The following is a 24,002-nucleotide window of genomic DNA, read 5'->3' on the forward strand; positions in this document are numbered from 1 at the left end:
AGTGAAAAACACTAAAATGATGTGCTCCTTCATTTGGGACCCTTGGATTTGTCATGTGGATTTGTTCAAGTTTTTTCATTTCCCTTTTGGTCTTCCATTTCACTTTTAGTGTGAAATCTAGACTTCAATCAGGGCTCAAATGAAAGTTTATTTTCTTGAAAGATGTAGGATGTGTTTTACAGAAAGGAAAGGAAATGGTAGTTTAGATGAGCAGATATTCCTGTGGACATTATGAATAGAGCTCTTCTTTATTCCTATCACCTATAGATCAAAAGATGAAAGACAAGCTACCATTCCTTGCCATCATGCCACCATGCCAAGTCCCTTCTACCTAAAGCACAGCTATATGCAAAAATGAGTTAGGGTAAATGGAATACACGCTCATCTGGGGAACAGAAGAGGGATCTTCTATACTGCTGCTGTCTAGTCTGGAGCTCCTTGGCATCTGAGGCAAGGTAGGCACTGGCAGGAGAAGGTACTGAGGGACACTGACACTGGGCTGTGGTTGCAGAGCAACAAACCTTTGTGTGTGTATGCTGTCATATCTGCTAGCACCCCAGGACAGGTGTCACAGGGAGAAGTGATGACCACTCTCTGTCCTCATCAAATGAAACAAAGCTGATGGCGCCAGTATGGGGTCAGATCAGATCATCCTGTAAAGAGGTATAGAGACAGCCAAAGGGCTGAATGCAGGTTATGTTACCTATAGACAGTAAAAGATTTCTGTTGGTATCTAGAAAGAAAAAATACAACAGCTATGCCTTTAGTAGCTATCAAGTGCTTCTCAGATGACACCTGGTGGACAAAAACTAAAGATATGAAAGCAGCCTGCCTTCACAGTGCAGTATTATCTATCCCTGCTCGCATCTGCACTACTGCACTTACTGCTGGTGTACCGATCAGGTGCCCTCCCTACTCTGCTTATTCCCCTCAGAGTGGATTATTACAGCTCCCCAGAATAAGCACATATCATCCATTTACCTGTAATAGCTTTTTTTTTTTGCACCTGCTTACATTTTTTTTCTTATATTCTAGCTGATGACCTGAGTTGGTTTATTTCTAACCTGTGAGTTTGAGACTAGAGTGGAAACATTGTTTTCAGAAATAAAAATACAAGGAAAGCCCATGCTGTTAGCAGCAGCTGGGTGCTTTTACAGTCTAGAATAACTAGAAATTTTAAGAATGCCTTCACAAGTGGATAGTTGCACCCATAGGGTTAAAGGCTTTGATTTCTTCTGATCATTAATTTACTCTTTCTCTTTTAAACTACTTTCAGTTTGCTTTTCTAACACTGGCTGTCTTTTCTGCTTGATACTTTACAAATGCCCTAGTGTATTCTTGTTGAGGACACAGAGATAAGGCACCAATTAAAAAAAAAAAACACTCTGAAAATAAATATCTGCTTAGGAAAGTCTTTATTCTGAGGATCTGCATCCAGTGAGTGGGTGCTTATGCGTCATGGTAAGGTAGGTGGTTTCCTCAAGGATATCATGGATGGGAATACAATGCTACTGTGCAGGTTTTTTTCTTGATTTGGCTTGAAGGATTTCATGAAAATGGGAGATACTGCTGAACCAATACCGTAACAGATGAGGACTCTTCCATAAATACAAGTGGCTGTGATGAGTTCTTCAATTGCTGGCATTGAATCTTCCAGATTAAGAGGTTAGGTTTTTTTGTTATTTGGGCTTTTTTGTTCTATGTATACCCAGTTCCTTTACATTTTAACAGCTTTATTTTTTCTAGGTGTATTCCCATGCTTTATTTTTGTGTAAAAATCTTGAAAGCTTTTATGAAGCAAAACACACACAGGAGTCAGGGATTTGATAACTTCAAGCACCAAACTAAGCTGAGAAAAAGAGTGTGGGAGAGGAAAGGATGTAATTATCTAGCTTGCTTCTTTCGGATCTAGCTTACCTGTTTACATAAAGGACAGAGCAGCCATCCAAGAGTTGTGGCACTGTATTTGGTCTGGCTAGGATGGAGTTAACATTCCTCACTGCAGTCCACCTAGAGCTGTGCTTTGTGTTTGTAGCTAGAACAGTGTTGATAACACACCAGCATTTGGGCTACTGCTGTTCAGTGCTAGAACAGCATCAGGGCTGTCTCTCCAACACCTCCTGCAATGGCCAGTTGGCTGGGGGTGGGCAAGAAGTTGGGAGGAGACACAGCTGGGACACCTCACTCAAATTGACCAAAGGGATTTCATACCATTTGATGTCATGCTCAACAATAAAATCTCAGAGAAAGTGGGGGGACAACATTCATTAAGATGTTTGTCTTCTGAAGCAACTGCTACATGTACTGGGGCCATACTTCCCAGGCTGGATATAACCTGCTGATGGCAAGTAGAGAATAAATCTTTTTGCTTACCTTTCCTTCCCAGTGTGGACTTTGTTTTTATCATTAAACTGCCTTTGTCTCAACCCATTTTTCATCATATTTTCTCCCCCTGTCCTGCTGAGGAGGGAGAGTGATCAACCCGCCACAGGCATATCCTGGCTTAGATGAGTCCTGCTCCATAGAGGGAATGAAGTAACGTCCTGGCCCAGCTGAAAGCCAGGGTTCATCTTCATACCAGCATCCCAACTTGATGCCTGATCTCCCTGGAGCTTAGAGACAGAACTAGCCAAGTCTAGCTCTGCTCCAATACCTGAAATGTCTCTGCACATGGTTTCTAGGGCATCTTTTTAAAGTCCTCAGGCTTCTGAGTAATTCACAAGTAAAGTGTGTGGCAAACAATAATATAGATTGACCATCCAGAAATTGGTGAACTACTGCACAGTATCTGAATTACACTATGACTGCAGCCACCTTGTTAAAATGCTTGCTGAAAACAGGTGCTTGCTGTGGAGCAATCCCTGACCACTTACCAGTTTGCTGATCCTAGTAACAGAAACCTTGGAAGGGCTGACAGTCACCAAAGGAAACCAAATACAAACAAGTTTTAGAAGACACAGGTCTTTCTCTTACATCCTATAGTGAAGGACAAGACAAAGATGACTTTGAAACACTGCTGTGGAAGGAGTACTTTTACAAGCCATTTCAGGTAGCAACCTGTGAGAACAATCCTCCTTAATTTATGATGATATTTTCAGTTTTGAAATGTTCTCCTTCACTTGTTAATTCCTATTCACCAAATACAAAGAAATCAAATGTAAGCAGTCATAAAATATAAAGATGAAAAATATATCAGGAAAGTGCTCTTCAAAACATTAATTAGGCAATAAAATATCTTCAGCTTAGACCATTTGGTTAGCATCTGTGAACGCTTTTGTGTTCTGCAGCTGGGAAAACACCAGTTCATAAAATCTCTTTAGCTAGCAAAGCCACTGTACGAATAGATTATTTCTATTCTGCAGAAATGTTAATTGGCAACTCAATAAAAGTTTGATTGGTCTATGTGAGTGAAAAACAAGATCTTGAGAGTCCCAAAAACATATTGATTAATGCCAATCTCTTTATTTTCTATCAGGATAATGAGGATGTATTCTGCTCTTCCTGAAGGAAGCAATCACTACAAAACCTTAAATTCCAACATAAATTAAACTGGAGGCAGTATTAAGCACACTCCATGAGGTGAGAAAGGTAAAAAAGTCTTAAATCATATATGCAAGACAGTTAATCAGTCACAGTCAAATTACAACCATACATGGCTCTTCTCATTTACCACCAGCCACTGAGAGAAGAGCGGGACAGAGTGCTACCCTCAGCGAGGGCCACTTGCTGACATACATTTGATGGATCTCCATATACACAAATCCTAAACAGCTCACAGGTCAGGCCAGCGCTGTCCACGAGGTCATCAGCACACCACTCTGGTGGGACACCAGCTTGTGATGTCCAGCCTATAGCCCCAGCTCTTCAAGACAGCTCAGGGGGCTCAAGCAGCACCAGAAAATAGTTTGGGGGCTTTCGAGGAAGTTGTCTTCTCCAGATGCTCAGCACTCAGCGTGCTGGGCTTTCGCGGCTGCAGGCACTCGGGTGACTGCTTCCCCTTCCAAGAGGGCGGCACGTCTCACACACGCACCGTTTGGTTCCGACAACACGGGGAAAACCCCTCCACCTGCAAACCCCGCCTTCTTTCTGCCGAAATCCCAGCCTTTCGAGACGCTTAAATCGGGGCGGCACGGGCCGCCCCTCAGCGCCGCCGGCGGGGCGGGGCGGCAGCCGGGGCTGCCGTCAACATGGCGGCTCTGGCCATGGCCGTGGCTGCGGCAGCAGCCGGGCAGCAACAGGTAAAGGCTTCGCCGCGCCTCGCCGCACCGCGGGGCCACCGCCCAGCCCGCCGGATTTGCCTGCCGGCCGGGGGGAGCCCTCTTCAACGGGCCCGCGGGGAGGCGGCCGCTGAGGAGTTCCAACCTCATACGAGGTGTAAGGGATAAACGTTAAAAGGAAACCTGTAGGAAGAGTGCAGGTTTGCTGGGCTGGCCTCAAAATGGTTGCTTCATAACCTGAACATGAGTTTCACAATCTGCATTCTTAGCAGTGGTCACGTTAACGGTGTTCAGGGTTGCTATGAATAAGAGTTAGCAATTTACAAGTGTTACTGAGCAGATTTCAGAAGTTAAGCTAGTGCTTTTCTTGAACAGGATGAAATGGGAGTAACATGCCTAGTGTAAATTAAATGCTTATAGTTGGGTAGGTAGTTACTCTGACTTGTCAGAGACTGACTACCATGAGAGGCGAGGCAGTTGCCTTGATTTAGTGAGTATGGTGAGCAGCCTCTGTTAAAGCAAGCTGATGCTGCAGTCTTCCCATTTTTCTGCAGAAGAATGCATTTTTGCATAGTCATCAGCTTGCCATCGCTCATCACTCCAGTTTTATACCTGTGTGACTTTAGTTGAATTGTGCCAGTGTAGAACTGAAGTAATGCTGTTACTCTGCACTGTGGTGTTGTCTTCTTAAAAATAACCAATGAACATTTAAAAAATACTTATTTTGAGTAATATTTGATTTTGTTGTGTACAGAAGGACAGCTGTGCCAGTACTACAGGTGCTGGTCGACAATTTCAGAATTGGAAGGTGAAAGCCGAACAAGCTAAGAAAGTCAAATTCGTAAGAACTGCAGAAAAGCTAAAAACTCAGTAAGTTAAACACTTTATTGTAAGTATATTTTCATGCTGTTCTGGAGATAACTCAAGGTTCAAGGTAAGAATTTATGGCAATGAAACCTTTAGGCTAAGATTTCCTTTTCAGGGCTCAGAGAGATTATTGTGGTTGTTACAGTAGTTCAGGATAGCTCCAAAATGCCCTCTTCTAATTACCATTTGGACTTTGATCAGTCATCCTCTTTAGTAAGCTATTGCTGCGCTGGATATGCAAAAAAGCAAGTGCATGTGGCATAACTGAGTTCTGTTTTCCTGCTCAGGTGTGCCTACCTTTAAGGACCTAAAACCCTTAAGACCAACAAAAAGGGGAATTGCAGCATCATTACAATAGCTTCCTCAGAAGATTGAAAGCACTTCATCTAGAATATCTAGGCCACTGCTTTGGAAAGTGGGGGTTCAAGACAGCTCAGGCACAGAAGTGGTGTAGATCTGTTTCCCCACGTCTTGAGTAAGTGCTGTAACAACTAAGCTGGCAGCTGAAAGAACAGGGAGGTTTCTTCTTGAGCGGGTGAGCTTTATGAGAAAGAGCTGACGCAGCCACCCAGCTCAAGGAGAGGTTTGTAGTTGTGAGCCCTGAATGAACAGTGACATTAAAGTCTCACAGCAGTGTTTCATGCTGTCTGACTGAATCAGCTCCTCCTTGGTTATTCTGGATCCTAGGTTATGGCTCAAAAATTGACTGCTGGTTAATGTAGATGTTCCCAAGCAGCTTCAAAAAAGGCATGGCATTTAACTACAGCACATTGTCCTTTTGTAGTCATTGTGCTCTGAAGGCTTTGAGTACTGTGTGGGGAGATTTGGTACTTTGGTTTGCTCTGTGAATTCCAGCGCACAGCAAAGCATTTGAACTGTGAACCGTAAAATGCGCCATAAAGGGATTTGAACCATATAGCAGCAATAGTCTGCTGAAGAACCAAGCTGCTACTGAGAGAGAGTTTCGTGGGCTGTCAGCAGTGTTGCTTAACATTGGGAATCCTACCAGATGTCTCTCTATTGTGTGCCACCCGTGTCCTGCTGTTCTGATCTCTAATGTGGTGGCACCAAACTTCACAGGTGTGCTCAGGAGTGCAGTATCTGCAGTCCTTTTGCAGGTGCTGTTGTGTAGGTCAAACCCTAGTATACTGCCTGGTTGTAGTAAGGCAAAGCCCATTCCACTGAGTTGTACTCTAAAGCTTCTGACCTTAGTAAGAAAGCAAAATCACCTATAGCTCTCCATACTATACATAAAGCATAGTCGGTAAGTAAGGTAGCAGTTTTAATATCTTAAGTTATTTGAATGCGAATGCACTTGAATTTGGTAGTAGTACTATAACTAGTGTTAAGGTTGAGGGAATGTACTTGTTTTGGCTGTGCTGTGGCTCCATCTGTGTGTCCAACTGCATTAATACAGCCTGTCTCTGTCCCTGCACTTTCCAATGAAATTCTCATAAGGCTCCCTGGTAGCATACAGATAAAATTTCAGGCCGTTTCAGTGTGTGAACCACTGCCTGTCAGTGAGGTAATTTCCTTGTTAACTTCTTTCTCTTGTTCAAGTTCTTGGGTTACTTCTGTGTGTAACTTATAACTGCAGAAAGATTTTGCTTGAAAACAACTGTAGGAACAAACAAGGGATTTCTATAAAATCTAAGATGGTCCTGTTGACACAGCCTCAGCTGGATACTAACCTTGGAAAATCTTGGCTTTGCTAAGCATTCATGTCTTACTCGGTGTGGCAACCTTTTTTTCCAGGCTTGCAAATGTAGAAAAAGTCAAAAATGGACATCTTTACAATAGGAAGAGTAATTTCAGGGTAGAATACAACATACTAGAGGAACTGGAACGTAGCATGACTGTCAGCAGGAAAACTGAAAGTAAGTGGGATTTTATTTGTGTTTTTTGATTGGGTTTTTTTAACTGTTGTTTGTTTAAATGGTTTCATAATCAGTAGTACAGAGAGATTAGTTCAGGTGGAAGGTAGATGCTGATAGAAGTGTGGTATTTCACCATGTGTGCTGCTTATAAAGAAGACTTCCACAGTTTATTTGCAAAATTCAGAAGCATGAACATTTTGGGCCTTCTGTGTTACTGTTTTCTTTTAATCTTGAATGTAACAGATACCACCCACAACAACCTTGGTGGAAAGTTACTGTTTCAGAAACTCAGAATCAATTTTGTGTGTGTATTGCAAAATCTAATGTAGTCTAGCTAAGGTACAATAAATATATACTTACCACAACATAAGTTTTCACTTACTGATTGCTGCCTTTAAATACACTTTTAAACAGTTCTGTGTTTGCATTTTTCAAATTTGTGGGTAATGAATATTCAGAGTCTACATAGTGCTGTGAGATAGTACACAGTCTGTCCTACAATATCTGTTCTACTTACAGACTAATTAAATACTTCAGGAAAAAAAGGGTGACTCTCTGGTCACAATACCTAGATTCTTTCAAAAGTAATCAAATAAATTGTATTATGCCTTCTGATACAGAAGATCAAAACAAAATGAAGGGAAAGGACACAGAGACAACTAAACATACACTTGCCTTACAAATTTGTATGTGTTTTAATGTGCATCTTTTAATTAAGGAAATTTATTGTATCCAATACATGTTGCAGTCCTTAAGAAAGTAACTATTTCCAAGGAATGACTAAGGTAAAAAGTTCCAAAAATGTTCCAGTGGTAAGAAGGGAGCATGGAAGTATGAATTCAGATACCCTGTGAGATAATAAAGAGGACAAAGATGAAAGGTGTAAAGCACTACATGTGAGATGTGAAGGAGTGTTAGAGTATGATCTTTTAGGGTGTGCACTAGAACCCCCAGAATTCCCATTTACTATGTTCAGGTCTTTCAGCATGATCTATGTGCTTTTACACTTTATGTGGTCTCAGCAGGAACTAGTAGCGTCGTGTCTTAGCTACATGTTTTTATATTTAGGTCTTAGACTCTGTTATCCCTTCCTTAAACCAAACCTTTTAGGATAGAAGATACAGCTCCTTAGTACCTAAGGTGCATCCAGGACTTCATCCTCATCAGTATTGTATTTATGGACTCATGAGGAGCCAAGTGGTAACAAAGTAAATAAGTGCATGCTTGGTGTACATGAAAACATTCTACTTTAGTTAACATAGCAAATAAATAAATCTTGTTGTAGTTGTACATTCACATATGCTTTCCAAGTTTGTTTTCTTTTAATTGCTGAGTGTTTTGAGGCCTAGGTCAGTCTCCCTCAAAATTCTAGAGGAGGTGTCATCTGTATAGGCAATATTATCCAAAGTCTGGTTACCTGATAAAAGGTTTGGAAAAAGAAAAAACAAAACAACTCTGCATTAATCTAGATACGACTATCCTGTTGACCCCGTTAGAAATACGAGCTACTAATTTTAAAATCTGTTGATGCTATGTGGAGAGATATGTGGCCCATGCAGTCACCTACATGCAGTTACAGTCATGTTAAAATGTGTTATTGCAGTTTCTCATGATCAAACAGAATTTGTGTCCTCCTTTAGATGACATCTGCAGTTTATTTTGGACACTTCATTGCTTTTGTTCTTGTATTTAAAGCACAAAGAAACTGTTAGAACTATCTGCACCTTATTTTGTTTAACAGAAGCTAAAATTCTGCAGCAGCTATCAAAAATACAAAATAATGTGAAGAGACTTGAGCAACATTTGAAAGATGAGAAGCCTACACCAGAATGTAAGTCATGAAGACAGATTTAAAGAACATTTTCCTCTACGCACATTTCTTGCATAGCTGGGCTTATGGTTCTCCTGCAGACTTGCAATACTCCTTCTCCAGTCTGTCTGCTTTTCCAGGAATCTGGGAAGGGAAGAATGCAGAAATGTAAGAAATGGTGAAAGACCTTGCAGTTTTATGTGGAAACAGAGAAACTTGCTCTGTCTTTGAAGTGGTGTGGGTTTGTTTCTTCAGGCTGTTGAAAGCCAGGTATTTTCTTCTATGTAACTCTTTGCCTTATGCAAAATAAAGTTCATTTCTAGCTGTCCACATGGCTTGAAGTGTAAGTTGGAATATTCTGTGGAAAATGCTGAAACAACTTGTTCAGTTTGGATGTTTTGAAACTTTTAGGAAATAGGCACTGAAAGAACCATTTTCCTGTGATACGCTGGTACCTTGTGTGGAGCTCAGGTTGAAGTCCTCCTACTAGCTGAGAGCTTTCTGATGCTGGATAAAATGCATCTCACTTCATTTATTCAGTGTCTATTTTATAAAAAATGCATTATCTTCTTAAGGTGTCAGCAGAGATACCAAGAACTAACAAGGCATGAAAGTTGAACTAAGAGTTTTAGATTCTGTAACTGTACCAATTCAGTTTATTATTTTTTAAAGCCAGGTCAAACTACGTGTTCAGTATGTGTCCGCAGAGATGTTGTGCTAGTTTAAAACAGATTCTAAAACTTTTCTACCATTGCAAAACAGATCTTCTCTAGACAGCTGTCTTACCATCTTTCTCCACATCAGGACTGCAGCATGCTGACAGTACAGGATAAAGTCTTACTTCAGTGTTTCTTTTTCAGCTTTGTAAAAGTAGTGACCTGTAGGTTAATAGGATTGCTACAGCTGGTATAGACCCAAGAGTTGACTGTGCTTCTTAAGTCACTAATTGCTTTGTTATAAAAAACAAAAGTGGAAACTCTTTAGGATAAGACTGTCTTATTCTGTGAATCAGTTGAAGGTTACTCAGAATTAGACTTGTTTAATGGAAATAAACATTTATACTGGGATTTGCATCCAGTTAGCTAAATCACTGTGAAATCACAGCTTTTGAATAAAAGAGAGTCTGTCTTTTAAGGTTGTTTGAGATGGAAATGCATGCTTTTTTGTAGACTGAAATAAAAGTGTCCCAGAAGTCTTTGCAAGTGCCTATATTTCTGGATAGTGCTGAATTACTGGTAAATTCTGTAGACTTCTTAAGTTATATGATCTTTTTTTCTTTTGCTTTTTAGTTGTTGACAAGCTCAAGGAAAAGATGGAAGAAGTTGAAAATGCAATCAATGCTTTTAAAGAGGAACAGAGGCAAATGTATGTTTGTACATGCTTCAGCTACAAGAAAAAGTGCTTTCATAAGACACGATGAAAACTTTGCATTAATCAACTAAACTATTCTTTTGATTTACTCTTTTGCTAGTGATTCCTGTGGTATGTAAATCAAAACTCAAGCTGTCAACGACGGAATCTCAATAAACAACCTTTTAAAGAGGCTGCTCATATAGTTATTGCAGTGATCCAATGTCACAATTTTCCTGTGAAAAGACTTTTCAGAGAAAGCCTGCAGAAGAGATTAGATTGTGGGGTTTTTGTTGTTGCTGTTGTTTTGGTTTTTAAGTGGGTGGGGGTTTTTCCCTTTCTCTCCACTGGTGTCAGGAGGGGATTGAGTTAGTTGCTTGAGTGACATAAATGTGTGCTTTCACTAAAAGGGTAACTTAATTCTGATTATGTAGTGCTTTATTATGGGATCATCACAACCTTGTTGTCATCTGTGTTACCATTTCAGTTCTTAATCTTTGAAGAATACCGTTTGTGTGGTATTGAACAATTCCAAAATTCATTTTCAGTGAATGAACAATGAGTACTGGATTTTTTTTTTTCTTACATTTCAGTGTTTGTTCTCTTTTCAGATACGAACAGCTTTTGAAGGAGGAGAAAACTACCATTAATGAGCTCAGTGTCTTTGAGAGAAAAACGGAACTGTGGGCATTAGGAAGCTCAACAGAAAAAGTGTTGAAATTACCATCAACCAGGGTCTCAGCTGATAAAACACTGGAAAGTCATCTAACTGAAGAAGTACTAGAGTTTGAAAGATTTCTTCAGCAAACAGGAGGGTGGCAGGGAGGCTGGGATGATTATGATCATCAAAATTTTCTGAAAGTATGGACAAAACACAAAGGAAAGATGTCCTACATGGATGAAGCCCTTGAGTATCTCTGTGGAAGAACAAAAGAAGATATTGAACAGCATAACAAATGGTATCAAGAATTTCTAATCTTACACAAAAGAAAGAAAGAGGTAAAATAACCCCTCTAGGGCTTTTTAGCTTTAAGAAAAAGCACTTATTTTTGTATTTGCTTCTCTGGTGGTAGTGCTAGGTGGATTTCTGTTATAGTTCATGGTATATAACTGAAGTCTTTAGCATCCTCAACTTGCCAAAAATATTTTGTCTTCAAGAATTACCAATAAGTGTAGACCTAACAACGCACTGAAGTGAGCTGTGTATTGCCAAAGTGTATCATAAATGCTTTTGATAGCAGTGGTCCAGCAACTTAGATGCCAATCCCAGAGCAGTACGTGATCCTATCTGTCCCACCATATAGGCAATATACCTATGCCATACTGACATAGAGAATTATGATTCCTTCAAGATACACTGACATAAAATCTGAATTATAAAATAAGTGGAATTGTTAATTTGAAGAAAAAAAATTAAGACCTGAAATATGTTTGCATTAAAAAAGGATATTACACCAACATTCGTAACTACACAAAGTTAATATGAATGCCATAACTTAAATAATTTTAGCAGGCACATATTAAACCTGCCTGTGTGATCTATAAAATAGAAAAAAAAAAAATGTGAGAAAGCAGACATAAATGCTTCTTTAACTTAAGTTTTGCCCTTAGACTTTTAATTCCTATCTGCAGTGTGTATCCTTGGAGCATATGTTTTCATCCAACCGAATCAACAGGAATGTGTAAAATTTTCACAAAAACCTTTTTATTTTTTTTCCTGTGCTGTTCTCTTGCAGTCAGTTAAGAAGTGGAAAGAAAAGCAGCAGCAAGAAAAAGAAAGAAACTTGAAGGAGAAAGAGAAGTCAGAAAAAATGCTCAGGGAAGAATGGCTACAGCATGAAGAAGCTCAGAAGCAAAAAGCAGAAGAAAGAAAAAGACAACAAGCAGCAATTGAAGCATGGAAGAAACAGAAAGCAACAGTATTTGCAATGGAACAAGGATCACAACTAAAACTAGAAGAGAAGGAAAAAAAGCAACAAAAAGAACGCCAGCGCCACATGAAGTTACTGTTGGAAAGGTATACCTTGCAAAAGAAAGAAAAGGGAGAACTTGAAAAGCTTGAAAAGGAGAGGAGAGAGGAAGATGAAAAGGAGGAAAGGAAGAGAACTGCTGCAGAAGAAATTACTAAGTTTCAAGAGCGTGTGCGTAATTGTCTCTATTTATGCGTGTTGTTTTAAATTCACCTACTTCCTCCTACAATATAATCTGTTAAACTTCTTAAAATGCAAGTTTCATTCATGTAAATCTATTTTTGATTCACTGTAACAGCATCTGTTACATACCAGAACCAGTATGAAACTTTATTTTAGACAAAGATGTTCCTTTTCCTCAGTATCTAAGTTCTACAGGATTATTCTTTATACATATAGAAGTGGATTTATTTACTCCAATGTGAAAATGTTTGTGAAAAACAGCTTGGGCTGTGTTGTTTTCCGTGCTATAGAAAACATCAGAAGAGCTGATTGTTGTATGCAGATATAAAATAAAGACATGTCTGAATATCCTGCAGGTTTCAGTAGCTGTAAGGTCAAGTGAGATCCCAATGTAAATCTGATTACTGGAGAACTGATATTATTGTCACCGTTCACACTAGAGTTCATTTTTATAACTACTACAATCCATTTTTTTTTAAAAAAGCTGTAACTAATTTGCTTGTGCAGGACAAGCTATAGCATGTAGCTACCTAGTGTCAAATTATTTCAAAACAACAACAAAAAAGAAACCTGTGAAATGGCTGCATATGTATTTTCATGAAATTTGTTTCATTTCCAAAGAAACGTTTGCTTTTTCATTCATTATATGTTGCAGGATCAACATAAACTGGAGCTAAGGATCCTACAAAGAGAAGCTAAAGAAGTAGAGAAACGAGAAAAAGAAAAAATGCTGGCAAAGTTAAGAGAGAAGGTAACTTACCTTTTTTTGTTTTAATCTGAAGTGTGTGTGGCTTGGTTGTTTAAATAACCTTTTTCCTCATTGATCTAAAAAGCAAATATTTTTACTTATCTAAATGGTTGATAATGAAAAAAAAAGTTATGCTTGTTATCAGGAGACAAAAATGCAGCAGGCATAGTTGGTTTTTTAAAAAAAAAGAGGGGGTGGAAAATCAAGTAGGAATTTATTTATCTCCCAGCGGTATTTATTCTGGGTAAAGCCTGTAGTTCATACAAATGAGCAGCAGTATGGGTCATGGTTTTTAACTTTTAAATGGTTTTCTACTATTAGTTAAATAAGTAGACTGGCATCTGAAAGAGTTTTGGGAACGTGGTCTTGGTTCTTAAGAGTTTAACCTTTTAAATTACTGAAATTTAGTGAGAGCAAGCAGTTGTTGCCCCTCTTACTGATTTCATGTTTTAGCCATTTCCTGTGATAGTGTGGAGGGAAAAGTCTTTCTGGCTAGTCAGCAGTGTGTTGTTTACTCTGCACCTATTCATACCATGAAGATGTAATGAGTGTATGTAACTCATTCTGTGATCAGTGAAAAAAGACCGATTTTTTTTTTTTTGCTTGTTTGATTCTTAGGTCGAGATTCATGTAACTAGAGACCAGACCAGGTTGTACAGACCTACGAAGGCCTGGGAGGAACGCATGAAAGAGATTGCACCAACAGCTTCAGAACCGCTTTTATGTATTCCGCATAGGTAAGGGCGAGAACAATCGACGTGTAGCATGACAGAAATGCAGTTAGGTATGAGCTCTCCATGCTTTTCTGCCTTGTTTTTAGAGCTATCCCAGCCTGGAGACAAGGGTTATAGATGAGCACCTGCCTGTCTCTGTCGCAGGATGATGACTTCATTGCCTGTGAAGCGGCCAGCAGCCCACAAAATCTGCTTGACGCAATGACGTATATTACCTTTGTATTTTGTGAGTGTCGGACTTAAAACGTCACCTGTCAGACTGGCAGGGTTTGCGTGACGGCATGTATTTCCGTTTGCATTAAAAGCGCCTTTCCCTGCAGGCCGCCTCCGGCCGCCGTGACACAAGGCGCGGCCATCGACCCTCCCCCGGGGCGAGGCCGCGGCGGCGCCGGGACCCAGACGGCAGCTCCCGCCGGGGCGGAGCCCGCTGGATGTGATGTCGCCGCGGGGTGGGCGGCACGGGCGCCGCGCATGACGCAATCGGTGCGCGCCGGGCGCGGGCGGTGGCAGAATGGCGGTGGCGCCGTGTTCGGGGGAGGCGGAGCGGCTGGACTTCCTGCGGGAGCGGCATGTGCGCTTCTTTCAGCGCTGCCTCCAGGTCCTGCCCGAGCGCTACTCGTCCCTGGAGACCAGCAGGTAGCGGGCTGGGCTCCTCCGGCTGCGGGCGGGCCGCCCGCCCCGGGGTCGGCCCCGCGCCGGCCTTCGGGGCCGCCGGGCCCTGCCGCCCTCGCGCCGCGCGGTGGGGAGGCGGGACAGACCCCGTTGCCTTTCGCCCGGTGCCCCCCGCTCGTTTCGGGGAGGCGGCAGCTCTGCCCTCGCCGGCGGGCGGACAGCAGCGTTGACGGGAAATCCCTCCTGGAGAGCTGCCCCCCCGGCCTGGCCTCCCGCGGTTGCAGAGTGCAGCACCGTGCCGGCCGTCTGAACGGCCGGGCGCCGCGGCGGCCGAGAAGACAGTGCTCCCTCTAAATCTGCCTGCCAGCAGACGGCTCCCCAAAACCATGAGTGGGTAGGGGTAGGGGTTTAGCCTGTGCTCGCCTAAATTCCTCGATATCCACGAGTGAAGAATTGTTGATCCCCTTAATCTATTTTTAGTGCTGCGCTTCACTCTTTTAATCCACCATGGAAGCCGATTTTAAAATAAATGACTTAACCCCCTTGTAACTCGAAGTCAGCATGCAGAAGACTCTTGTTTATGTAACAGAAATAATTTAAATCTTCATTAGCTGCTGTAAGAGTTAAGACACCAGTGAAATGTGTTCCTCGCTTTGAATGAGAGGCACCATTGTCCCTGTAACGTCTTCAGAATGCATTTCTTTCAGGTTCTTAAAGTCTTCATGTAATGTAGTTACATCTGAGACACAAGAGGATCAATAACTTGATTATCAAGCTGTGCTTGATAAAAACTTAGAGACATGTAGACAGTTCGATATCTTACTCAACCAATTAAATCATTAGATGCTTTTCACTTTGTAATCTCTTGCAAGTCATGCTATAAAGAATGTTTGATGACTTTGATCTAGTCATCCTGCTAAATCAAGCATTATTTCAATTGAGAGTACAAACACTTGGCAAGAACACACAAGGAGACTAGTATGGATAGCACTGAACTGTGTGTGAAATAACACATAATTTTATACTCAAAAGCTAGAAACTTGGAGTTCAGAGATGTAAATAATTCATTAAGAACTAGCTGATGTTTCAGTGTGCTTTGTCAGTTATTTTAAATGACAGCAAGAGAAAGTCTAGGCGTGCTCTACTCTTAACTCTCTCTAGGCATTAAAGTTACAATAACATGCAGATGTACTAGAATCATAACGCAAAGGGCTAACCTTAGCCACACTGACATATAAAGTGTAAAGAAATGGGGTTTGTTCAGCCTAGAGGAGGGAGGATCTGTTCAGTTTCGCATTACTGAGAAACTAGTTACAGAGAAAGATGGAGGTGCACCCTTCACAAGGGACCGTGGTGACAGGGCAGGAGGCTCTGGGAATTAGTTTCTTCAGGGAAAATTGGTTGTAGGAAGACCTTCACTGTTAGAGCAGTTAGCCGTGAATAGGTTGCCCAGCGAAGTGGTGGAGTCTCCCTTGAAGACTTGGCTTGTCAGGGTCCTGGGTTGTCTCATTTAAGGCCTTGTGTTCTGCAGAAAATGGGACCAGTGATCTCCAGATCCTTGACAACCTAGACATTTCTGTTCTGTGATTTACATTGCCAAGCTGTTGGAGTTTGCCCCTGAGCTGAAACAGAGACTTTAGTTTACATGGGGTCTTCCCCAGTTTTACTGAATAGTGCTAATTGTTTTGAGAACTCATGAGAGATTAATGAGCTGTCTGAGCTTAGATTTAACATGTGGTCATAGTAGCCACAATACATTAAATAACCACAGCCCAGTGTATTGTATATAATGGCTGTGCAGCACTGAAAAAATACTGTTATCTGAAAATTGGAACTGTTAATTTGAAACTATTTCAGGATGCTTTAATTTCTGGCTAATGAGCACAGTCTAAGCCTTCAGTTAGAATAAAAATCATGGTCATCTAAATTCATGCATTTTTTGAAGTCATGAAGTTTTTACTCAGCCAGAGGTTTTTCAGTTCTCTTACACTGGTTTTTAGATTAGTGTTCTGCAGATATGGACACACGTGTGTTAACAAATTCTAAGTGGGAGATTGAACCATAAGTGTGTCATCCCCAGTTTAACCTTGAGGGTACTATGTTTGCCTCTTTTTACAAGTTCAAGGTCACTGAGTTCATCAAGCCTCCTGAGCTGGTACTGCTGCAGAAAGAAATGGTGTTACCCTTTTATTCTTACTTCCTTTGTTCCCTGCTTTTTTGTGATTCCTTAGTGAATTAGATGGGAAGCTCAACTAAATTAAAGACAGACTTGTAACAAAACAAAAAAATTTTTCAGTGACTTGGATTTTGGTTCACTGCACTGCAGCAGAAACAACTGCATTTGCTGTCACCAGGCAGGGTGGTAGAGGATGAAATCTTCCATGCAGTGCTGGTCTTTTCTGTAGTTTGTCAAACAATAAAGGAGTAGGTACAATGATAAAGAAATTTGATTTCACGTGCTTTACTCAACTTACTGGCTCAAAGCCTTCATGATTGTTTTTGTCTGTAGTTATTGCATGTAGCGTCAGCAACAGTATTTAAGTAATCTGATTGATAGTGTTTTATGGATACTGATCGTCACTGTTGTGAGGTTTTGCAGAAGAAAACCCTCCTAGTCTCTGAAGTCCTTTGGATTGTGGTACTCCATGGTGCACGTTGTAGCATGCTTACTCAGTTTCTCAAATGAGTCACTTCAAATGCTTCCTGAATTCTGTTGAGAAACTGTGGTCTTTGTCCATGCCTGAAGATGCAGAGCCCTGGATCTATCATCAGAAATGTCTTTACAAGCAGTCTTGAAGCAGAACTGTAAGATGAATGATACCTGTTGTAAGCTTTCAGTGGGTCAGTTAACAAATTTCAGCTGTCAGGCTTTGATGGTTGACTTCCTAAGTTACTACACATGACAAACTTGGGGGTTGTCTTACGAAGCACTGTCCTCTGTGGAAATCAATATATATAAAGTTTTTACACTTTATGGTAAGGTGCTACTAAGAGAGTTGTATTTGTTAGTCTTGGACTATGTGTCTTAATTTTTTGTGAGGCAGGATAGCATATGGAGTAAGGATGCCATATTTCAGTAGCTGTATCAGGACCTGTTTATGTCCAGTGGTGCCAGATGTTCTTGCCCATATGTGAGTTCCAACACACTGTATTGGCTGTTCCTTAGTCATTCTGGTACTATTAACATGGAGAATCAACTCTAAATAAGTAAAATGAAAGCTAACTATGTAAAAGGACTTTTTACATTCATTTTTCTGATACATGTATTTTTAAGTGTAGATGAGATTTATTGTCTGTCTTGTGTGTACAGCCTTGTGGTTTTGGACCTAGTTTGCAGCAGTTTCTAGTGCTGAAGTTGGCATGTTTGTGCCTGGTTGGAAGTAGCTTAGCTGGGTAACATAGTGTGAAAATGTCTTTTAAGTAGTTTCAGTAAAAGGTTGTCAAACAGCATGTGTGAAAATGGCAAAAGGTTTCAAAAAAATAATTTACTGTAGCTGAACAGTAAATTCATTCTTTTTTTATAAAAGTAGTGGTTTTGCTTGAAATAGTGGGTTATTATACAGAGTCAGATTTTGGGTTACACAGATTTGATCAATGGCAAAAGTTGATATAAGCCTGGAAATGTTAATTTTACACTTTGAAAGACAATTTTTTTAGTAATCAGATGACTTAAGAGTTACTCTTGTTCTGTGTAGAAATACCTTTGTGTGCAACATACATTTTTTGGCTTTCTATACTCAGAAACTTTATTTGTAATAATACAGAGACATATTTTAGAATCCAGTGGTTACAGAGTAAATTTACACTTTCTTTCTGCCATGAATACTTGCAGTAGTGGAGCTGTATGCTATTCCGTGTTTGATTTTGATTTCTTTTTTTTTTTTTTTCTTTTATAAGTCCTTTAGAGTTGCAGGGAGGGATTTTTTTTTGAAGAGGGAATGTTAATGTTCAGTATCCAAGCAGATTATAGATTAAAACATTTTGTGTGTAAGAGTGGTATGAAAAGCAATGCAAAAGCTGAGAATTAAAGTAAAAGATAGTGTAAAATCAAGTAACCTCAGTTTAACAAGTCACCTTTATTCTACTGAATTGTGGCCACCCCTTGTGCTATGTAATCCTAGATGATAACAGTTTTGAAGTAGAAGTTGTTGGCTTAAGTTCTGCTTGTGAATGGCCACATGATGACTGTAGCGGCTGGTCAACCCTTTGAGGTTGTGCCATTGTATTGAGATGAGCGTATGCTGCATTGTCATTTGGCTGCTGTATTTTAATTAGAAGAAGAACTTTGGAGGTGTGTTTTGGGCTGACTCACATCACCATTTTTTTTCTTTGATCTTACTGTTTGTGGTTCTGATGCAGAACACATACAGAAATGATGTGGCTGTAGAGGTTTCTGTCCATATCTGTCATCTCATCTTCAGAGGTGCCTACTATTGATGGCCAAGGTGGCTTACCAGTTTGTGAGGTAATTGCAAATTATAACTTAGTCTCCTAAGGAAAGCTGGCATTAACTTTCAGTTTTCCTTAGCATGCTAAACTGTAGTTTCTGCCTGTGTAGCAGCTGTTTCACAATCCGTTGTCTTATGTAGTGAAAGGAGAGCAAGAATTTCTAGAAGAAGGATTGGCAGATGCAAGTGTGGGTGGCAAAATATACATCCAGATAGTTTTAATCTGAGTCAGAACTTCCAAGGTACAATTACGTGAACGTTTTCCCTCATAGCAAGTTATCTCAAGTTCCTAAGCCAGTGCTGTTGTTTTGGTGCTCCGTCGGAGCAAGTAATACAACTGTTTCAGGGATCATGCTGTAAGCTAGATGACTGCGATGGTTTGAGGTACAAACAAAATCTCAAAGACGATGTTAGTTAACAGGTATGGTAGCACATGTTTATGGAAGGAAATGAGCTGTGAGCAAGCAAGACATTCAGAATGCTAGCTACTCCGCTCCTGTATTAGATGCTTGGATTTGACATGCTTAATATCAGATGTTTAAATAAGTTAGTCATCTAGGCACCTTTACACCAGAGGACAAGAAATAAGTACCTCTAGATGGTAATTCACCCTGTGTGCCTATTTATACATTGATTACAAAGGAAGCCTTGCTGTTTGACACCTAACTTCTAAGCATCTGAAATTGGGTTTGGGACGCAATGAGAGGCAGCTTACTGTAGTTCAGGGCCACCTTGCACTTACTGCATATTTAGGGGATTGTTCATGTAAGAGTTTATCACAACTAGTGCTCCATATGTTAATAACCTAGTTTACTTCGTAGTGTTTTTTTCAGGAAGCAGGCCCTTAGGTTAATGTCTGAATTGGCATATCATTGCTATATAAAAGAAGGGGTGGCTTATGTGAAAAGCCTTGTTGAGACAAGAGAAATGTTTATAGTACAAAGAACATAATTTTGTCCAGTAGATAAATTTCATGCTTTCTGAGCTAGGCTCTATGTGTTGTATCTCTGTCAAAGGCTGAGAATTCATAGATATTTCTGTTTTTGCAACCGTTTGTTAATTTCCCCATGATATTTATGGTGGGAAGTGTAAGTCTTATCTTTTTCTTTTAGGTTGACAATTGCATTTTTCGCACTCTCTGGTCTGGATATGTTGGATTCCTTAGATGTGGTGAACAAAGATGATATAATAGAATGGATTTATTCCCTGCAGGTCCTTCCCACAGAAGACAGTGAGTGAGTTTTTAGTTTTTTTTATTGATATTAACATCTTTACTCTTGCTTTTCACCTGGGGAATAGTGGATGGCTCTTGGTTTTTATAAAATACAAGGTTGACCTTCCTGAAGTGCTGTCCTGATAATTTCAGATAGTGATGTTGAGCAAATCCTAGAAATAGATCCCTCTAAAGTAATAAAGCTAGAAGTTTAGCTTTCTTATGTATACAAGGTGAAGCTGTGAAATTAATTTGAAGATAAGACAGTATAAAATTGTATGATGAAGTTGCACCTTTGAGCATCTCAGAGGAGTGTTTCACCTGGTTCTAAACGAGTATGTTATGTAAGTATTACAAGTCTAATAGTGATTATATTGACTTCCACTAATTGTAGCTATGCTAGGAGCTCTGAGCACAGGTGTGGCTATTTGGAACTGCTTTTGGGAAATGGATGGTGTAAGGTTAAGAAGCAAAAAGGATAAACACGGTTCCTGCTATAAAATGAAAAAATCTGTTCCTTAGATCTGTGAAGGTTAAATTTGCGTAAGGTTTTTAGAAGGAGTAATGCTGCTTCTGCCTCCAAGCTGTCCTCAAATTGGAAGGTGCGTGGCAGATCCAAGCTGGAGAGGACGCACCCAGGAAGTGCCCCTTTCCAGGTGACTTCACAGAAGTTAGAGAGGTGCTGTTTCTGTGGGCTGGTTGTTATTGACAATTTTTTCTGTGGCAGCACAGGTGGATGACCAATAGCAGTACAGAGGGTGGAAGGGAGAGAGATGTGGGCGAGTCACTGCTGCTTTATAATAGGAGGTGCTGGCATGTTAAGTGCTGGTGTGAGGATAGCTTCAGGCTGATCTCTAGAGAAAAGGTAATTCCAGGTGCCCATCTGTAAAATCACAAACATGTACTTTGTATGTTGGATGGTTGTAGAAAGAAAATGGTGTGTTTCCTTATAATATTTAGTCTAATTATATACTGTAAATTAGGTCTTTTCCCTAAAAGCAGTTTTACAAAATAAAAGCATTTTTATGAAGTAAGCATATAGAAGTCAAGATTGGTGGTTTGATTTTTATTCTGGAGGCTAACAAACCATCAGATACACCCCAGGCATTAGTTCTAATAGATTTGTTTTCTCTTATGTTGTATTCCAGGACTGATTATAGAAAATTAGGGGTTTGGATCACATAATTATTTCCACAATGTTTTTAATCATGAAAAGGTTCCTGTCTCTTAGCATTAAAAAAATTTTCCAGGGTGTACATGCTTTGTTTCTAGGAGTTCCTCACTTTCTGATCTTTATCCCAGTCTTCAGGATTGTGTTCTGAAAGAACAGTAAAGTTTGCAAGAAGAGAGATTAGAATAGTCATTGGTTTTTTTGGTTTGGTTTCGTTTGTCTTTGATAGTATGCAGTACTTCTCGTCAGGGGTTTTACCTAGCCAATGTTTGGAATAGTCCCATTGTCAAGAGCCTCCTAGGGAGGCCAGTATAAATCTCAGCATGCAGATGTGGAGGCCAGGGCACAGCTGAGATGTTCTCCTTGTTTTTCTAGCTATCACCCTATCATAAAACTATGGGAGAGTAGTTTTGGATAGGGCACCTTTGGCAGCGTATTCTCTGCTTTTAAGTAGTAAATCTCCTTTTCACCAGAAGAACAAACTTCCCTCCAATCCTGTATTTTCGTATCACATCTTAAAAGCTCTGTTGTTAGGTTCTTATGCTTTTGGTAATAACACTGCTATATCTGGTCACGTGACCCCTAAAACTTCAGTATTTTATTCCATTTTTACTTCATCTAACAGACAATAGATGATGCAAAACACAAGTGATGCCAACAGCAGCAAGTTGGATATTGGATGACTAAATATGCAGAAGGGAATGTATACCCTTTTGTAATACATACTTTCAATAAAATGTATTGACTTTCTATTTTTAATCCTGGGTGTGTGCAACGTTTGTTAATTGGCAGCCTTCCAGCAGTAGAGCTTTTACTCCCTCTTTTGGGCTGTTTGAGGAAGCAGCTAAGCTCTCCTAGGCTGCAGCAGTGAAGTTTTTTCTTTCAAAATGCTGGTGCACCTCTAGCTAGAGAACAGTTGCCAGCTTGGTGCATCAGAATCCTTTCAGGTAAAAAACCCCAACTTTACTCTGCTTTTAAAGAAACATTCTATTGCAGCTTTCGTTACATGCATGCTGATAAATCTCTCAGTGGAAAATTGATTTTTAAACATTTAAATTATACACAGTTTTATGATGTAGTTTCTGGAATAATGTATTTCAAGAATCTTGCCTTAAGTAACTGTATTTGATACAAGTCTTCATTAATTTTGGCTGTGGGACTGACAACCTATTTAAAACTTAAATTTTAAATTGGAATATATTTTTACAGAATCTTGGGGTTTGTTTTTGACACTGTTACTGGTGGAATTCCTAAAATGAGCAAAAAGAGAAGTCCTGTAATTCTTACCAGAAAAATAAATTTCTCTGCTGTTCATGTTTGTCCCTCTGAAGCTTCCATATCCATAGCACTTCAGTTGATTTTTATTTAAAGCACTTTTTTAAGATGACAAATTCAAATCAATTTGAGAACTACCTTACTACCTGCTGCTACCTTACAGTCATTTTTCTGATGAATGGGAGACTTAATATCTGTTTATTTTTATCAATAACTATTTCAGTAGGTGTACTGGCTGGGAGAGAATTAATTTTTTCCATAGTAGCCTGTATGTTGCTCTGTTTTGGGTTTATGACTAAAATGAGGTTGGTAACACACCAGTGTTGTAGCTGTTGCTGAGCAATGCCTGCACAGCATGAAGGCTGTCTCTTTCTTTCCCCCTCAGTGCCCCTTCTCCCACAGCAGATACAGCTAGGACTACTGACCCAAGGGACACTCCATACTATCTGACATCATATTCATCAGTAAAAGTTCAGGGAAATGAGGAGAAAGGACATGATATGTTTGTGGTTGTGGCGTTTGTCTTCCTGGGTAACGGTTAGGTGTGCTGAGTCCCTGGTTTCTGCGAAGTGGCTAAACATTTGCCTGGCCGATGGAAAGCAGTGAATGAATTCCTCCTTTGCTTTGCTTGTTCCTGCAGCTCTTGCTTCACCTATCAAACTCTCTCTGTCTCAATCTGTGAGTCTTCTCCCCTTCTCTCTTGCTTTCTCACCCTCCCACAGGACAGGGCTTTGTGGGTGCTTCGCTGCTGTTCACGGTCAACCCACCACAGCGGGACTTTAGAAAACATGGTAGAAAATTCAGAATTGGTGTTCTAGAATACTTTTTAGGCAGAGTCTCATAATATACTGTGATCATTTTAGGCAACATGTTTGTATTTACTGGTACGTGATATGTCTGATGGCTAATGAAAACTTCAGTTCAGAGGTTTGTAGCCTTTTAAATTTTGAGCTTATCAGTGTGAAGTAAGAAAGCAAATATATACTCTGTGAGCCTAATTGAAATGCTCTAAAGGAAGCTAAAGATTAAGGTCTGTCAGGATAGACTGTATTCTTCTGTGGGTTTATTGTAACTGTGATTCAAATTAATAAGGTCCTTTAGGTACCATAATTTCAGATCTAGTGTTTTAGAAACTGCCTCAATACAAATTCTAATTAGGAGGGAATGGCATGTCACACACATGAGCTGACCCTCACACAGAAACCTACCATCCTTAGCTGAATGCTTTGTTTCATGGCAGTCTTCTGCTTATTTAAAGGCCCCCTGTCTTCTATAATTCTTGCAAAATAGTTTGGCTTTATATTCCATAGATTTTGGCCATTGTTACTTTTCCTTCACTTCAGTAAATGCTCTATGTAGGTGCATGGCTAGTATGTGTTTTTTGGTTTGTTTCTATGTTCACTGCAGAAAGATCTCACTGGGTTTTAGAAAGAAGTTGAAATCTTGAAAAATTTTTTCCTTTTGAGGAGAGTGGTGCTTTTTTACAAGCCTTATCAGAAATGACACATATTTAGGCTAGGACATACT

The 24,002-nt window shown here is 40.1% G+C and overlaps 2 protein-coding genes across 2 annotated transcripts in view; both read left to right on the forward strand.

The window, feature by feature from the left end:
• Positions 1-4,146: 4,146 nt before the first annotated feature.
• On the forward strand, positions 4,147-14,016 carry CCDC112 (coiled-coil domain containing 112). Its single transcript, XM_074855714.1, has 10 exons — positions 4,147-4,238; positions 4,972-5,087; positions 6,840-6,961; positions 8,703-8,792; positions 10,061-10,136; positions 10,733-11,120; positions 11,858-12,262; positions 12,930-13,025; positions 13,641-13,759; positions 13,843-14,016. The coding sequence occupies exons 1-10, from the start codon at positions 4,188-4,190 to the stop codon at positions 13,871-13,873; spliced, it is 1,494 nt and encodes a 497-aa protein (XP_074711815.1). The 5' UTR covers positions 4,147-4,187; the 3' UTR covers positions 13,874-14,016.
• Positions 14,017-14,067: 51 nt separating this feature from the next.
• Positions 14,068-24,002, forward strand: part of PGGT1B (protein geranylgeranyltransferase type I subunit beta) — a 36,566-nt gene continuing 26,631 nt past the window's right edge. The window contains 2 exon segments of the mRNA XM_074855715.1: positions 14,068-14,392; positions 19,929-20,047. Coding sequence (XP_074711816.1) covers positions 14,268-14,392; positions 19,929-20,047 — 244 coding nt within the window. The 5' untranslated portion in view covers positions 14,068-14,267.

This window comes from Strix uralensis, chromosome Z (genome assembly GCF_047716275.1).
Source record: "Strix uralensis isolate ZFMK-TIS-50842 chromosome Z, bStrUra1, whole genome shotgun sequence".
In the NCBI taxonomy this organism is placed as follows: Eukaryota; Metazoa; Chordata; class Aves; order Strigiformes; family Strigidae; genus Strix; species Strix uralensis.

What these genes read in the sequence shown, in the direction of transcription:
- CCDC112 (XM_074855714.1), top strand. Translation starts at nt 4,188, where the DNA reads ATGGCGGCTCTGGCCATGGCCGTGGCTGCGGCAGCAGCCGGGCAGCAA. An exon ending in TGTCAGCAGGAAAACTGAAA is followed by an intron (nt 6,962 to 8,702) that starts GTAAGTGGGATT and finishes TTTGTTTAACAG; the next exon opens with AAGCTAAAATTCTGCAGCAG. An exon ending in CTTTTATGTATTCCGCATAG is followed by an intron (nt 13,760 to 13,842) that starts GTAAGGGCGAGA and finishes CCTTGTTTTTAG; the next exon opens with AGCTATCCCAGCCTGGAGAC.